This window comes from Heptranchias perlo, chromosome 16 (genome assembly GCF_035084215.1).
Source record: "Heptranchias perlo isolate sHepPer1 chromosome 16, sHepPer1.hap1, whole genome shotgun sequence".
NCBI lineage: Eukaryota > Metazoa > Chordata > Chondrichthyes > Hexanchiformes > Hexanchidae > Heptranchias > Heptranchias perlo.
Genome location: NC_090340.1, coordinates 40,211,602 through 40,230,139, shown reverse-complemented (window position 1 = coordinate 40,230,139; position 18,538 = coordinate 40,211,602). Strand labels below are relative to the sequence as shown.

Genomic DNA, 18,538 nt, shown 5'->3' with positions numbered 1-18,538 from the left:
GGGTGGAGGGTGACTTGTGTTCATTTTGATTCACTAGTGACATTTTTTCCTAAATTCTCTAGTGTGCATGCATGGACTTTTGCCATTGTCACTGCAGGAGTTAAATGACACAGCAAACAAATCATTGTGAAGTTTTGAGCTTTGTGCTTGAGAAATATGTTCTGATAGAATATATAGCAAAAATGTAATTAAAATAATGACTGGCTCCATAGGTAGCATATTGTCCTTTCACTGGATAACATTAGTGGCAGGCTGATCTAACAAGTTCCTCTGAAAGGCTCTTTAGTGAAATGAGTTGGACACTTACTACTTGACATGAATCAAAAGCACAAAGTTGCCATAATAAAGAACCAAGCGAAATAAGTTAAATTAATGAAGAAATCTTAAGTAACTATGAGTTTTTCAAATGTTTCCTTCCAAGTCCTGACTTAGGAACATAGGAACAGGAGTAGGCCATTCAGCCCCTCGTGCCTGCTCCGCCATTTGATAAGATCATGGCTGATCTGTGATCTAACTCCATATACCTGCCTTTGGCCCATATCCCTTAATACCTCTGGTTGCCAAAAAGCTATCTCTCAGATTTAAATTTAGCAATTGAGCTAGTATCAATTGCCGTTTGCGGAAGAGAGTTCCAAACTTCTACAACCCTTTGTGTGTAGAAATGTTTTCTAATCTCGCTCCTGAAAGGTCTGGCTCTAATTTTTAGACTGTGCCCCCTACTCCTAAAATCCCCAACCAGCGGAAATAGTTTCTCCCTATCCACCCTATCTGTTCCCCTTAATATCTTATAAACTTCGATCAGATCACCCCATAACCTACGAAACTCTAGAAAATACAACCCCAATTTGTGTAATCTCTCCTCGTAACTTAACCCTTGAAGTCCGGGTATCATTCTAGTAAACCTACGCTGCATTCCCTCCAAGGCCAATATGTCTTTCCGAAGGTGTGATGCCCAGAACTGCTCACAGTACTCCAGGTGCGGTCTAACCAGGATTTTGTATACTTGGACATGGATCACTGTTCCTTCATTGTTACTGGGTCAATATTCTGGAATTTCCTATCTAAAACCATTGCCAGAAGTGGTTCATAAAGGTCCACCATCTCAGGGTATTTAGAGATGGGCAACAAATGTAGTCTTGCCAGCATTGCTAATATTACAGATTTTTTTATATATTATGTGTGAGATAAAAGAAAGTAATTCTCACCTCCCTAGCTGTACCTTGCTCCAAATAGTGCCTTCTCAGCTTCCCCTTGAAAGCAATACTGGGAAAATGGAATTGGAGGGGAAAGAAATAGTATTGCAGTTAGACTGTTTCTTTGCATTTGTCTTCACAGCAGAAAATGGAAGTAAAGCACCAAACTTCATATGGAAGACGCGTACCTCCTTGCAGAATGAATGGACAAATCCTGATTTAACTTTTCATATCCAAAAAACATGTAGTATGCTGTGGTTCTAACACCATGTGGTGAAATTTCTTGTGTATTTGTACAGAGAGATGCAGGTAATCGGGGTGTAATGCAAATACCTGTCATAATAGATCGAGGAGACTCTGGTGCAAATGTGTTATGCATGTAATTACGCTGCACCCAAATTTCCTCTATCTTTTGCGTCCGCCTTATCAATTCATGTGCCCAAATGCATCTTGGCTCATTATAATGCTTCTGTGCCCATTCTAAAGGCTGTACACATGAACTTCCTGCAATTCGGTGGGTTCAAAGTGGTTGGGAAAATACAGACAGAATTATAGGTGCAGCAGAAAACAGTCATTAAAATTTTTTGAAGTATTTTGAAAAATTTATCCTTAGAGGCCTGCACTGTTTTCTGTTTCTTTGAATGCATTTCATGGCATCAGTATGGGTCATATGAAAAATTGAAAAGCTTCCACATGGCATGTTTTTAAACATGCTATGCCTAATGTGCATGAATGATGGCTTGAATCGTTTAATCTTCATACTTAAAGAAGAAATATATGGTGTGAGCATCACTCTTTCCTTGGAGCCCTGATTGTATACGTTGATCTCCGCTTGTTTATGCCTATTTTTAAGTTTTGGCTTATGTTAATGAGGGTCACAGGAAATTTAGGTGCAACTTGGTAGCACACAAAAGAGCATTATTTTGGATATAACTTTTCAATTAGCACCCCACAGGAAATTTAACCCCCATATTGATAGTACGGCTTTGGCCACATTACTTGTGCCACATGGGGGCTAATAAATGAAAAGGCAGCATTCCTTGTTTTGTCTTCCACTTCATAAATTTCCCACCCATGTTATTCTAAATATGGTACATGTGACTTTGTATACAGGTATTGTTAAGTGTTTACAGTGTATTTGTAACAAGTACCCATAAAGCACTTCTGTTTTATAATAAAGGCTTATGGGGCATACATCAATATTTGTCTTTTTTAAACTGACCTAAGTATGGGTCTACAACACTGTTTGAAATTAGTGTCATTTATCTATTTGACATGATTTGAGTTCAAAAGTAGATCCTTACGATGGATATAATTAGGATATTGTTTGCTGAGGCTGTTTTTTATAATGAAAATTTTGTGTTGCGCTCTAGAGGATGCCAGCCCCCATCAGACTGAGGGAGCTAATCCGGACTATCCGGACAGCCAGGACCCAAGCTGAGGAGCGAGAGATGATTCAGAAGGAATGTGCTTCAATACGATCTTCATTCAGAGAAGAGGATAATACATACCGCTGTCGAAATGTGGCAAAACTACTTTACATGCACATGCTAGGATATCCTGCACACTTTGGGCAGGTAAACAGCCAATGTGGTTGCCACGTTTCTGTGGGGGGAGGGGAGGAGAAGAATATAAGCAAAGATGAGGTTATTTTTTAAAGGAATTGTCAAATTTAAATCTGTTTTGGTATGTTCTCGTATCAGCAAACTTAATGAATAGTTGAGTTAATAGTTGTCTTTTGTTCTCATGTCAATCTCTGAATTGCTACCATAAACTTGTTTTCAGAGAATTTTGCTATGCATTAAATCAGTTGTTGAGTAGATGAGCTACACAGGCCAGAGAGGCTCCAGGTTCTATCTTGGGTATATATTGAGTTAGCTGGGTACCTATAGGGACCGTTACAAATGGCTTCCATTCCTCTGCAGTAGGGAGAGGAAAAATGAGCCACGGTTCTTGTTAGCTATTTAGTGATCCCTGCTCAAATTGCAGGTTGCCTGGATGTTGGGTGACAACAGGATCAGGTTTGGCTTCGATGCCCATCAGATAGCTTGCCACCGCCCAATCTAGACTCGCAGATGAAACATGACCACTTGAGCAAGAAAACAAATGGGAACTGGTGTGTGAGAAAGGGGAGGGAGAAAATTTATGGAGGAAAAATGTCAAATAATCAATTACCAAGAATTCTGATTTTTTTTTTATTAACCACTTGAGCTCTCTTGATCCTGGTCTGATGTTTTCAGCTGAGGCAGATTTGAGACACCACAATTGGCATCATTGTCTCCTAGGGAGGGGGGAGAATAGTGCCCCAGATTCTTTCTCTCAATCGCTGTCTGGTAATTCCTCTTGTAACGGTGCTTGGTGTGGATGTTAGTTGAACACAATTGAGCTTGGTTGCAATGCCTCCCATCTACCAGCACTGTGATTTATTTTTTTGGTCACACGAAGAGGGGTTAGTTGGTTGAGGTGTTTGGCTCCCTTTTGAAGCGATGCTTAAACAAGAGTAATCACTTTCAGGAACGATGTATTACATACCCCATATGAGTAGGCATATTGAAATATACTAATGACAAATGTCATCTGACATATATTGTGACATTTTCACACTGGACATACCTGTTCATCCCTGGAGTCCAGTGTTGCCATGGGCAGGTTAAGTGCCATTTGAAATTTAAATCCATAATAGCTTATACTACTGATTGCATAGGCGTAAGTGCAAATTTAAAAAAAAACTTGATTTAAATTTTCAGCATTTACACCAGAACCTTGGGGACCACTGGCCTCTGCCTGCTGTAGCCAATCTATCTGCCCTGTTTCAGGCATACTTCCTGGCAGAGGCCAATGACAATGCCATTTATGTTTTAATGACCCTGAAACCAGAAAACTGGGTTCAGGTATGTATTTTAGTTGTGGGCAGAAGTCCTGCCACACTGAAAATGTGCTTAAATTGTGCAAAAGAGGGATATCCTTTTGTGTTTAAGTAGTAAATGGTAATATCATGATGCTCACTCTGAAATCAACAATGTGAGTGATCCTAAGACACTGCCCCTTAACTTCTATTTTTATTCTTTTGAATTATAAGTAACCTGTTCACTTTTTAAAACTTTACCATCGTGTTTCCTCTCTTCACCTTTTCAGTTTGTTTTCTCACTTCTTAACTATCTGTATTTAATGTCTTATTTTGACTTGGGTAGATTTTGGCACTACCCAAGTACAGAGAATTGGTTAAAGTTCATCCCTGTAGTCATATTTCAATCCGTGTTCTTTTTGGTCCTTTTCGTGTTGGGAGTGATTTATTGAACTGCCTCGTAGCTCCTCATCCCATTTACAGGTGCCACTGTATTGTTTTGTAATTGATACAGATTTGCCAGTATAGTGTTTTATGACTGGCCACAGATTTGCCTTCAAGCAGATGACCAAAATATGTCGAAACAAGAGGGCAGTAACTCCTTTTCCTATGAGCTCTCTTTAGTGTCACGTAATTAGTAATTTAAGAAAACTCCAATTCACTATCAATGCTTTTGTTGTCTAAACGCAGAGCCTAAATTGGTGGTTGTCTTGATGAAATTCTATGGATGAGCTTATGCTGAGTGTGTTTTGCTCCCTCTGAATCTTTAACATTGAAGTTGTCCTGTTTGTGAAGTATTTTGCATGTGTATTTTTGATCACTGCAGTTGGAGTGCCTGAAGCTGATTGCCTCACAGAAGTTTACAGACAAGAGGATTGGTTATCTAGGTGCTATGTTATTGCTCGATGAACGGCAAGATGTCCACTTGCTCATGACAAATTGTATTAAAAAGTAAGTGCTGTCTTTAAAAATACCAAGTAATTTAATTCAGTATTTAATGCTACGTAACCAGTTTGTGTATTTACTTTATTTCACTATGCTGAAATTCTGGACATAGCATTTAAAACAAATTGTGAATATGCAAATTACTGCTGGATTATTGTAAAATTATTTTGATCATCAAATAATATAAATACTTGCTCGTATTCACTTTTTAATCATTCAATGATCTTATTTCCGAAACAGGTTTTTAATGTTTTCATGTCTTACGACCATATTTTAGTAACCATCATATTGTGTACTGCAGAAATTGGGATGAGAAGCAGATGAATTTGAGCACTTACGTACGTTGCATTGTTTCAAATGCTGGTAGATATGTGCATATGTTGGTGGCCTGATCTGAAGCATTGGTTGAGGCTATTTACAGTCCAGTGGTTTAATTAGAAGATCTGACGGTACATTTAGGGTCAAGGTCTTGTGATTATCTTCAGTGTTGTTGTGCATAGTTTAGATACTGTTATTTATGGCACTTGTGTGTTTGTAAGGGTGCTGTCAATGATAGTTGCGTGGTACTCCTGTTATTAATGTAAACCAGGTGAACTCCACATCTGTGGCCTGGGACCCAAATCCAGGCGCAGAGGTCAAAAGAATGGAAAATCAGTGCCTCTTCATTGCTCTTCCAATGGGGAGGCAGGAAGAATGGGCAGTAAGAAGTCTAGGGTAGAATTTGGTGGTCAAAGCTCTGCTTGAATGCGGCTTTTACATTGACATCACACCCTTTTGTGTTCCTAGCAGTGAATTCAACTTAGATGTGCTCTGCAGTCTTCAGGAATATTTTCTTTCATGTTGCAACAGTTCCTTTGTTTAGTTGTTTTTAGCAGAGAGCTGCTGCCTTTTTGGTTGCCACAAAAGCTCCAAGACCAGATGTACAACAGGATAGGGACATAGATCTTGACCAAGCTTGGTGATCCTCTGAGGTGGGTGAAGGAGAGCGAGAACTTTTGCTGTTGCAATCCAGAGTTGTCTATATATTCCAAGTATCAGGCTCATAGCTTTTGTGATATCAGAGGAAAACATCTTGCTGCAGCATCATCCTGTGAACGTTAACCATGTGAAGGTTCCTCTAATCCCAATTGCCTCAGCTTAAACAGGTCACTAAATATAGGCTCTTGAATATTGAACTGCACAAGCTTAATGAGAGAAAATATTTTTTCCCCTGAAGCTGAAAAGACTGTTAGAACCACAGAGAATCTGTGCGCTTTGTTTTTCAAATATTGAGTGCTTATATAGAATTAACACAGAAACAGGCCATTTGGCCCAACAGGGCCATGCTTGTGTTTATGCTCCAACAAGCCTCCTTCCTCCCTACTTCATCTAACCCTATCAGCATATCCTTCTATTCATTCTCAGTTTTATCTAGCTTGCTCTTGAGGCGATGAGCATAGATGCATTCAACTACTCCTTGTGGCAGCGAGTTCTACATTCTTACCACTCTCTGGGTAAAGAAGTTTCTTCTAATGCCCTATTGGATTTATTAGTGACTATCTTATATTTATGGCCCCTAGTCTGGTCTCCCCCGCAAATGGAACCATCTTCTGTACCTACCCTATCTAACCCTTTCATAATCTTAACGACCTCGATTGGGTCACCCCTTAGTCTTTTTTTTGAGAGAAAAGTGCCGCAGCCTGCTTAATCTTGATAGGTATAACCTCAGTTCTGGTATCTTCCTTGTAAATCTTTTTTGCACCTTTCCCAGTGCCTCTATAGCCGCATTATAATATGGAGACCAAAACTATTAACAGTACTCCTTAAGTGTGGTCTCACCAAGGTTCGAGACAAGTTTAACATAACTTCTCTGCTTTTCAATTCTATCCCTCTAGAAATGAACTCCAGTGCTTCGTTTGTTTTTTCTAATGGCCTTATTAACCTGCATTGCTACTTTGTGATTTGTGTATATGTACCCCGAGATCCCTTTGCTTCTGTACCCCATTTAAACTCTTACTTTCCAAGGAGTATGTGGCCTCCTTATTCTTCCTACCAAAATGTGTACTTTTGTGTATTGAAATTCATTTGTCAATCACATGCCCAATCTGCAAGTTTATTGATGTCACCTTGTATTTTATCGCAGTCTTTCTCCATATTAACTATACCCCCATGACCATGATTCCTCACAGCTGCTCATTGGTGGAGTTCCAATTTGAACGTTGGCTCTTTGTAGGAGGAAGGAAATTGGAGGGAAAGGGGAAGGAAGCCATGTTTCATTCTAAATTAATTGTACTTGATCTTGGTGACAGAACTGTCATTTCCCAGCAAAATTTCTGTTCACTTTGCAAAGATGGACTTTGTTAGATTTGTTCGAAATGCTTAAAATAACTGGGATTATAGTTTTAAGTATCTTTCAGGAATTTATAGCTAAAAACATTTATTGACGAGGAACAACTGTGCCCATATTGTGAAACTGCATCATGGTTCTACATTAATGGGATTTTTTTTTTAACCATTTCCTCAGTGACCTGAACCACAGTACTCAGTATGTACAGGGCCTGGCTCTGTGCACACTCGGCTGTATGGGATCATCAGAGATGTGCAGAGATCTTGCTGGTGAAGTGGAAAAACTATTGAAAACATCCAACTCTTACCTGAGGAAAAAGGTAAAGGATTTTTATACTGCAGTCTTGCTGTTGCACCTTCGAATGCATTTACACTTAGTGTAGCATCAGTTTAAAGCAGTTTCGAATTGCTGCAGATACAGTGTTCACTGCAGCCTAAATCCAAAGTCAGGCCCTTACCTGACACCGGAGTGAAAGCGGCATTAGTTTCCCAGGAAGACAGAGCCTCGCTTTGCTTCACTTTGGTGTCTATTCGGACTTCTAGGTCTAATTTACACTCTTAGTATTGGTGCGAAGCCAAAACTGCTTCATACTACTGCTGAACTTTTGTAGTATAAATGCCCCCTTAATTCAAATGAACTTCTGTAGGAATTTTAAGATCTGAAAAATCTGGTGTATTCACCACACCATTGTAAAAGTTGCACTAACAACTTCTGCATTGAGACCAGTCAAGAAAAACATCAGTGACATGAACTTGTTGGCAGGTTATAAAAATTAACTCTAATGGTAAGCTCTGCCCCCATTAGTGCGAAACTGCCTCTCACTCAAGCTGGAGAGTTAGCAGGGGAAGAGCAGATTAGGTAAACGAAAGAAATAAGAGAAACCAAGCATGAGAAATGTTGAAGGCAAACTAAACAACGATATCAAGTATGAGATGATGGCTGAGTTTGCATTTTACCTAGTGCCAACTCTGAATAATTTATGTAATATTAGTTATAAATGGATTTTTACAATGAAGGATATTTTGGCCGAGTTTCTAATAGATTGCACTTGCTTTTTCAGCACAATCCGGCCGAATCGGCGCAAAACATTGAGGAATTTCGAATTACGCCCGGCGGAATTTGCGGCCAGTGTAATTCAAGTTTCTGCGATATTTTGTGCTGGCTGAAGAAAATCGCTGAAACTAGCCCTGCCCGCAAAACTGGCCACGCGGGTGGCCCCCCCACCCCCCCCCCACCCCCACCCCCCACCACCATGCGAAAAAATGAGGCTGGTGAGTTTCCGCAGATTGCACCAGCCTGCGTCCATTCGAGGAGGGTATTGAAATTAATCTAGTTTTCTTGGTTTTAAAATTAAGCTAGTTTTCTTAAGCGCAAAGGCACTAGTAGGCATGGTTTAAACGTTTGTAAATAGTAAAAAAAAAAAAAAAAAAAATTTGGTAAACTGACTCTTGTACACCAATGCATGTAGGAAATGCTTCGGTATAGTTTTCTTGTCGTTTCCAGTGATTTTAAATCAGGTTACCCACAGGCAGACGACTGGACACCTTTATTAAAAATGTTTATTTTTAGTGATAAACCCATTTTCAGCTGTATAAATAAAACTGCACCGGGTTACCACTCTTAAATACATCAATGACAAAAAATAAATAACCAATTACGCAATGTTAAGCTGCCGAATTGCGCTTCTCGAATGGACGCAGGCTGGTGCAATCTGCGGAAACTCACCATCCTCTGGTACAGTAGAACAGTGGTTATGTTACTGGACTAGGAATCCAGAGCCCTGGACTAATAATCTGGAGTCATGAGTTCAAATCCTGCCACGGCAGCTGGGGAATTTAAATTCAATTAAATAAAATCTGAAATTTAAAAAAAATTAGTATCAGTAATAGTGGCCATGAAACTACTGCATTGTCGTAAAAACCCATCTGGTTCACTAAGGCCCTTTAGGGAAGGAAACCTGCCATCCTTATCCAGTCTAGCCTATGTGACTCCAGACCCACAGCAATGTGGTTGATTCTCAATTGCCCTCTGAAATGGCCTAGCAAGCCACTCAGTTGTACAATCTCTCTACAGAAAGTCACAAGAATAAAACCGGATGGATCACCCGGTATCAGACCACTACGCACCGGACATGACACAGGCAAACCGGGCCCAGTCGACCCTGCAAAGTCCTCCTCACTAACATCTGGGGACTTGTGCCAAAATTGGGAGAGCTGTCCCACAGACTAGTCAAGCAACAGCCTGACACAGCCATACCTTTCAGCTAATGTCCCAGAATTTTCCATCACCATCCCTGGGTATGTCCTGTCCCACTGGCAGGACAGACTCGAGGTGTCGGTACAGTGGTATACAGCCAGGAGGGAGTGGCCCCGGGAGTCCCTAACATTCACTCCAGACCCCATGAAATCTCATGGCATCAGGTCAAACATGGGCAAGGAAACCTCCTGCTGATTACCACCTACTGCCCTCCCTCAGCTGATGAATCAGTCCTCCTCCATGTTGAGCACCACTTGGAGGAAGCACTGAGGGTAGCAAGGGCACAGAATTTACTCTGGGTGGGGGACATCAATGTCCATCACAAAGAGTGGCTCGGTAGCACCACTACTGACCGAGCTGACCGAGTCCTGAAGGACACAGCTGCCAGACTGGGCCTGCGGCAGGTGGTGACCAAACCAACACGAGGGGAAAAACCTACTTGACCTCGTCCTCACCAATCTACCGTTCGGAGATGTATCCGTCCGTGACAGTATTGGTAGGAGTGACAACACACAGTCCGAGCGGAGACTAAGTCCAGTCTTCACACTGAGGACACCATCCAGTGTGTTGTGTGGCACTGCCACTGTGCTGAATGGGATAGATTCAGAACAGATCTAGCAGCTCAAAACTGGGCATCCATGAGGCGCTGTGGGACATCAGCAGAATTGTATTCCAGCACAATCTGTAACCTCATGGCCCGGCATATTCCTCACTCCACCATTACCAACAAGCCAGGGGATCAACCTTGGTTCAATGAGGAGGGTAGAAGAGCATGCCAGGAGCAACATCAGGTGTACCTAAAAATGAGGTGCGAACCTGGTGAAGCTACAACACAGGACTATGTGCATGCTAAACAGCGGAAGCAACATGCTGTAGACAGAGCCGAGTGATTCCACAACCATGGATTAGTTCAAAGCTCTGCAGTCCTGCCACATCCAGTCTTGAATGGTGGTGGACAATTTAACAACTAACGGGAAGAGGAGGCTCCGTGCACATCCCCATCCTCATTGATGGCAGAGTCCAGCACATGAGTGCAAAAGGCAAGGCTGAAGCGTTTGCAACCAACTTTAGCCAGAAGTGCCAAATGGATGATCCCTCTCAGCCTCCTCCCGATATCCCCACCATCGCAGAAGCCAGTCTTCAGCCAATTTGATTCACTCCACATGATACCAAGAAACAACTGAGTGCACTGGATACAGCAAAGGCTATGGACCCTGACAACATCCCAGCTGTAGTGCTGAAGTCTGGTGCTCCAGAACTAGCCAAGCTGTTCCAGTACAGCTACAACAGTGGCATCTACCCAACAAGGTAGAAAATTGCCCAGGTATGTCCTGCCCACAAAAAGCAGGACAAATCCAATCCGGCCAATTACTGCCCCATCAGTCTACTCTCAATCATCAGCAAAGTGATGGAAGATGTCGTCGACAGTGCTATCAAGCGGCACTTACTCACCAATAACCTGCTTACCGATGCTCAGTTTGGGTTCCGCTAGGACCGCTCGGCTCCAGACCTCATTACAGCCTTGGTCCAAACATGGACAAAAGAGCTGAATTCCTGAGGTGAGAGTGACTGCCCTTGACATCAAGGCAGCATTTGACCGAGTGTGGCACCAAGGAGCCCTAGTAAAATTGAAGTCAATGGGAATCGGGGGGCAATCTCTCCAGTGGCTGGAGTCATAACTAGCACAAAGGAAGATGGTAGTGATTGTTGGAGGCCAATCATCTCAGCCCCAGGACGTTGCTGCAGGAGTTCCTCAGGGCCATGTCCTTGGCCCAACCATCTTCAGCTGCTTCATCAATGACCTTCCCTCCATCATAAGGTCAGAAATGGGGATGTTCGCTGATGATTGCAGTGTTCGGTTCCATTTGCAACCGCTCAGGTAATGACGCAGTCCGTGCCCGCATGCAGCAAGACTTGGACAACATCCAGGCTTGGGCTGATAGGTGGCATGTAATATTCACGCCAGACAAGTTCCAGGCAATGACCATCTCCAGCAAGAGTGTCTAACTACCTCCCCTTAACGTTCAATGGCATTACCATCGCCAAATCCCCACCATCAACACCCTGGGGGTCACCATTGACCAGAAACTTACCTGGACCAGCCATATAAATACTGTGTCTACAAGAGCAGGTCGGAGGCTGGGTATTCTGCGGCGAGTGACTCACCTCCTGACTCCCCAAAGCCTTTCCACCATCTACAAGGCACAAGTCAGGAGTGTGATGGAATACTCTCCACTTGCCTGGATGAGTGCAGCTCCAACAACACTCAAGAAGGTCGATACCATCCAGGACAAAGCAGCCCGCTTGATGGGCATCTCATCCACCACCCTAAACATTCACTCCCTTCGCCACACCTTGGCTGCAGTGTGTACCCTCTACAGATGCACTGCAGCAACTTGCCAAGGCTTCTTCGACAGTACCTCCCAAATCCACCTAGAAGGACAAGGGCAGCAGGCACATGGGAACAACACCACCTGCGCGTTCCCCTCCAAGTCACACATCATCCCGACTTTGAAATATATTGGCGTTCTTTCATCATCGCTGGGTCAAAATCCTGGAACTCCCTACCTAACAGCACTGTGGGAGAACCTTCACCACACGGACTGCAGCAGTTCAACAATGTGGTTCATCATCACCTTCTCGAGCAATTAGGATTGGGCTATAAATGCTGGCCTTGCCAGTGACGCGCACATCCCATGAAGGAATATTTTTTTTAAAAAAACCTCGTCGTTTCGAGCGGTCAGCGGGGGTTGCGTGGCCAGTTTTATGTGCGGGGCTAGTTTCAGCGATTTTCCTTAGCCAGCACAGAAGATCGTGGAAACTTGAATTACACTGGCCACAAATTCCACCAGGCGTAATTTGAAATTCCTCAATGTTTTGAGCTGATTCGGCTGGATTGCGCTGAAAAGCAAGTGCAATCTAGCAGAATCTTTGCCAAAATATCCTTTGGCAGATTTTACATTTGCGATTATGTTAATGCATTTTAGCGATAACGCAGTTTAAAATGAACCAGCGCAAGAAATTGCGCCCAAATTCCGATTGTGCCCAAAGCGGAAACTCCGGGCTTTTATCTTCTATTTTGCATGAATCTTAAGGACATTTTCATGTAATTTTCTTGCACAATTCACTTGAATAATTTTAAACCACACAAAATAAAAATTGCAGCAATGTTTCTTTTGATGGTATTTACTATTGGTGATATTGTGTTTGTGGTTTGAAGTTTTTTGTTGGTCAACAGATCAAGTCACCAGTTAATTCTATTAGTTACGGTTGTGAGTAGTCCCAACATTACATACTGCTGCTAACTAAGTGCATGGATTAATGTTTTGCACCTTTTGCATCTGCTGGAGTGACACTGATGACTTAGTGTTTGGGGCTTTGCCTTCATCTTGTGTGTGGGATCATCTTGTGGAGCTGTGTGCTGAGGAGACCGGATTAATGAACGGATGCTCTTTCCTGGAATTTGTGTGAGAGAAGCCTTGATTAGGTGCTTAAAGATGTGGATTGGATGGTACAATAGTCTTGGTTGAGGTGGTGATAAAATAATGTAATACCATTGCTCTGCAAAACCATCTATAAATTTAAATATTGAGTATACTTAGTGAAGCAGTCAACTGTAAATTTTGAACTGAGAATGGGATGCCCATCTTTAGGTAGCACAGGTCCAAGGTATGTTAGATAATTCATATGCTTTGCATTGCATGTAACAACCTTGTGCTTAGATTACTGAAGATTAAGGGGTATAGAATTAGGTGGAGGATGGCAAACAGGATTGAAAATTAGTTAGATGGGAGAAAACACAGTCGGAGTTGAGGGCATTTTTTCAGTGGTTGGGAGTGGCTAGGACCACTTCTGTTCACTGTGACTATCAATGATTTGGATTTTGGGCTAGTGAGTGGTGTTGAAATTTGCAGATGATACCAAAATAGGAGGTATAGTTATTTTTTGTAAGGGATATTAATAAGATGGGAGAACAGTCTATTATGCAGCAAATGGAATTCACTTAGTCAATATCAGGTGATGTATTTTAGTTTTAAATAAAACTGCACTAATTATACTGAATGGAAGTAGGCTTGGTGCTGTGGAAGAGCAAAGGGATTTGGGGGTACAGGTTCACAGGACATTAAAGGCGTTACCTTGGATTAATAAGGCTGCACGAAAAAAATTGAATTCTAGCTTTTATCATGAGATTATAGAATATAAAAACAAAGAGGTAATGAGTCTATATAAAACCTTAAGACCTCAGAAGTTAGCGCATTGCATGCAATATTGGACTCCATTATAGGATGGATTTGAGGCTTTGGAAAGTGTACAATTCCAATTCACTAGGCTGCTGCCTGATATGGGGTAATACAAATATCAGTGAAGATTTCCTGTTGGTTTTGCTGCTTTTTTGTAGGTACTGTGCAACTAAAATGCTGCCAGTGTTTTTCAGTAATAGACTTGAAGTATAAATTTTCAAATATAAAAATGTAGAGGGGTATTATCTATGGCTCAGTGGGTAAATGTGCTGCTGAGAGTTACTGAGCTGCACATATAAGGGCAGTGCCAGATTAGAAGTGGGATTATCACAATTAGCTTTAATGTTCTTGGAGTAGAAAGGAAAACATCAGTTTGAGATCCTGCTTCTGAGGTGGTCCAGTAACCCCTGCTGGCATGTGTTTGTATGAATGTTAGATGAGGATATGAATTGGGCTTGCCTGTGATGCACCCCTTCATGGACAAGGTTCACTCATAAAGGATGGACAGGTACTAGAATGCTGCCCATGCCAATGAATGTGCACACTCGCATGAATCATGTCAGAAAAGCAGAAAATTGGGGGGGTGGGGGTGCAGTGGAGTTGCTGCAGAGAAACATGGTAACCTTTCTAACGATTGTTGAGATGTTTAACATAGATCATGCTACCGTTAATCCATTGTTTATGCATTGTTAAATAGTTGCACAAAGAAATAGTCACTTGGACTTTTGTAAGCATAATTTTTTGGCACATTTTATAGGTACATTGCAAGAATTAAATCAATATTTGAAATGCTGTTGTGTATAATTCTATACTGAAATTTCAGTAGCAAATTATCATTTGTGGGCTGGTTTAACTTAACTTTGCAAGCAAGCTTTTAAACATTTTTACATTGTGGTCTTTGATCTTAACTGGAATTGTCTGAATTCAAGTATCTTTTTTCCAGGCAGCATTGTGTGCAGTACATGTAATCAGGAAAGTGCCTGAACTCATGGAAATGTTCCTGCCAGCTACTAAAAACCTGCTGAATGAAAAAAATCATGGTAATGTGTCCCATTGCACACTCAGATCTCATATTTCTGTAATATAATTTGATTTGAAAGTTTCTAGTAATGTTGAAATAGTGAGTAAGAAGATGTTACTTGTTCAGTTAGTAAATTTGAGTTATTTTGGAATGCATTGAACCTGGAATGAAATATCAGTCCAGTACACGACTAGGATGAACACCATGTTAGCCAGCTTGCAAATGGAACATTAATCTGTAGGTAATTCAGGACATTTAGCAAACTTAGTTACCAGTCTATAGATCTGTTTGCATCCATAAACAATCCTTGTGTTCCTGAACCAGGAAGAAGCCTAGAATAGTAACTGGATGGCCTGTGTTTATGGAGCTGGATATTTTTGTGTTTCCTCCATTCTCTCTTAATTCCTTATTTCTTTCAGTGGGAGCAGTGGTCTTGGTAACAGAGGGATAGACGTCATGATCTCAAATACCTTGGAATTGATTAGTGCCTCATTAATCTTGCTACTACATGAATGTACCTGCCACCTTCACTATTAGGCCAAGCCCTTCACCCAGGACTTGCCAACGTCCATTGACAGCACGGCTATTAAAATATAGTGATTTCTAGATGGGGATATATTTAAGTTTATGGACATCTTCAAATTTGCCGGGAAGTCCTTTGCTATTGAACTTTACCTGTGGGGTCATCCCCTTTAAGTAACTGGATTTATTAAGATTCTTTTGATTAAATATAGCTGCTTTCAAATGTAACACTTCATCTAATCCTATTATATAGGCCTAATCCAAGCATAATTTTTCTCTGCAAATTTGTTGTATTTTCTGGATGTATAGCTAAGTACAGACTACATGCAGTAAGTCCACTGTATTGCCCTCCCAGGATGTACGATAGGAAGACTAAGGTAGATTTTTCTACAACCAAGCAGTGTATCACTGAAAACATTTGGTTGTTGTGTTGTGATTATATTAATTTACTTTTTTTTTCAGTAAGAGGTTTTGAGAGCTTAGTTAGTTGATGAACTTTTCTTGCACTTCTAGAATTGTGTTTGGTCCCATTGATGGGCCTTTAAGTCTCTCTTGCTGTATTGGTTTTGGGCCCACAGTAGAAAACTACCCCTAATTTAGCACCAAGTTAGCAGTCTTGAGTCATAGAATGGTTATAGCAGGAAGGAGGCCATTTGGCCTGTCGAGTCCATGCCGGCTCTCCAAGAGCAATCTAGCTAGTCCCACTCCCCTCCCTGACCCTATCCCCATAGCCCTGAAATTTTTTTCCCTGCAAGAACTTATCCTGTTCCCTTTTGAAAGCCACGATTGAATCTGCCTCCGCAACCTCCTCAGGCAGTGCATTCCAGATCACAACCACTCGCTGTGTAAAAGTTTTTCCTTATGTCACCTTTGGCAAAAGTTCCACTCACCTTAAATCTATGTCCTCTGGTTCTTGACCCTTCCGCCAATGGGAGCAGTTTCTATCTACTCTCTCCAGACCCATCATGATTTTGTATACCTCTATCAAATCTCCTCTCCACCATCTCTCCTCTAAGGAGAACAACCCCAGCTTCTCCAGTCTATGCATGTAACTGAAGTCCCTCATCCCTGGAATCATTCTAGTAAATCTCTTCTGCACCCTTTCTACAGCTTTCACATCCTTCCTAAAGTGCGGTGCCCAGAACTGGACACCATACTCCAGTACAATTTGTGTACATATACCCCCAGATCTTTGTTCCTGCACCCCTTTTAGAATTGTACCCTTCAGTTTATATTGCCACTCCTCGTTCTTCCTACTGAAATGTATCACTTCACACTTATCTGCGTTGAATTTCATCTGCTATGTGTCCACCAATTCCACCAGCATGTCTGTCCTCTTGAAGTCTATCACTATCCTCCTCACTGTTTACTACCCTTCCAAGTTTTGTCATCTGCAAATTTGGAAATTGTGCCATGTACACCCAAGCCCAAATTGTTAATATATATCAAAAAAAGCAGCAATCCTCGTACCGACCCCTGGGGCATACAACTGTATACCTCCCTCCAGTCTAAAAAACAACTGTACGCCGCTACTCTGTTTCCTATTACCTCGCCAAATTCGTATCTATGCTGCCACTGCCCCCCTTTATTCCATGGGCTTGATCTTTGATGACAAGCCTATTATGTGGCACTTTATCAAATGTCATTGGAAGTCTATATACACCACATCAACCGCATTGCCCTCATTGACCCTCTATTACCTTATCAAAAAACTCTATCAAGTTGGTTAAACAGGATTTGCCTTTAACAAATCAGTGCTAGCTTTCCTTTGTTAATCCACATTTGTCCAAGTGACTGTGTTAATTTTGTCCCTGATTATCGTTTCTACAAGTTTTCCTACTACTGAGGTTAAACTGACCAGCCTATAGTTGCAGGGTTTATCCTTACACCCTGTTTTGAACAAGTATGCAATTCTCCAGTCCTCTGGCACCACCCCCATAATCTAAAGATGATTGGAAGATTATGGCCAGTGCCTCCGCAATTTCCACCCTTGCTTCCCTCAGCAACCGAGGATGTGTCCCATCCGGACCGGGTGACTTACCTACTTTAAGTACAGTTAGCCTTTCTATCAATTTTTAGCCCACCCAGTATCTCAACTACCTCTTCGCTTAATGTGATTTTGGCAGCATCTTCCTCAGTAAAGACAGATGCAGAGTACTTATTTAGTACCTCAGCCATGTCCTCTGCCTCCATGCGTAGATCTCCTTTTTTGGTCCCCAATCTGGCCCACCCCTCTTACATGCTGAGAGAAGACTTAAGGTTTCCCTTTTATGTTAGCTGCCTGTCTATTCTCCTACTCTCTCTCTTTGCCCCTGTTATTTCCTTTTTCATCTCTTTTCTGCACTTTCTATATTCGGCCTGGTTCTTGCTTGTATTATCAACCTGACATCTGTCGTACACCCCTTTTTTCTGCTTCATCTTACTCTCTACCTCTTGTCATCCAGGGAGCTATGGTTTTAGTTGCCCTACCTTTCTCCCTCGTGGGAATGTATCTAGACTGTACCTGAACCATCTCTTCTTTAAAGGACGCCCATTGTTCATTTATAGTTCAACCTGCCAATCTTTGATTCCAATTTACCCGGGCCAGATCCGTTCTCGTCCCACTGAAATTAGCCCTCCTCCAATTGAGTATTTTTACTTGAGTGGTCCATGCCCTTTTTCCATAGCTATTCTAAACCTTATGATACTATTATTGCTGTTCCCTTAATGTTCCCCCACTGACACTTGCTCCACTTGGCCCACCTCATTTCCCAGAACCAGATCCAGCAGTACCACCTTCCTCGTTGGGTCGGAAACATTCTGGTCAAGAAAGTTCTCCTGAACACACTTCAAAAATTCCTCGCCCCTTTGCCCCTTACGTTATTACTATCCCAGTCTATATTAGGATAGTTGAAGTCCCCCATTATCACTACTCTATGATTCTTGCACCTCTCTGTAATCTCCCTGCAAATTTGCTCTTTTATCTCCTTCCCACTAGTTGGTGGCCTATAGACTACCCCAGTAGTGTAATGGCACTTCTGTTGTTTCTTAACTCTAACAGAATAGATTCTGCCTTTGACCCTTCCGGGACATCCTCTCTCTAGCACTACAATATTATTCTTAATCAATACTGCCACCCCCTCTCCTTTCTTTTTTTCCTTCCTTATCTTTCCTGCACACCTTGTATCCAGGAATACTCAGTACCCAATC

General features: G+C 41.8%; 1 protein-coding gene across 2 annotated transcripts in view; it reads left to right on the top strand.

The window, feature by feature from the left end:
• ap1g1 (adaptor related protein complex 1 subunit gamma 1) overlaps positions 1–18,538 on the top strand; it is a 108,357-nt gene that overhangs the window by 22,231 nt on the left and 67,588 nt on the right. For both annotated transcript variants that reach the window (XM_067997997.1, XM_067997998.1), the window contains exons 2-5: positions 2,567–2,770; positions 4,865–4,989; positions 7,487–7,628; positions 14,750–14,846. In XM_067997997.1, coding sequence (XP_067854098.1) covers positions 2,570–2,770; positions 4,865–4,989; positions 7,487–7,628; positions 14,750–14,846 — 565 coding nt within the window. In that variant the 5' untranslated portion in view covers positions 2,567–2,569. The remainder of the gene's footprint in view (positions 1–2,566; positions 2,771–4,864; positions 4,990–7,486; positions 7,629–14,749; positions 14,847–18,538) is intronic.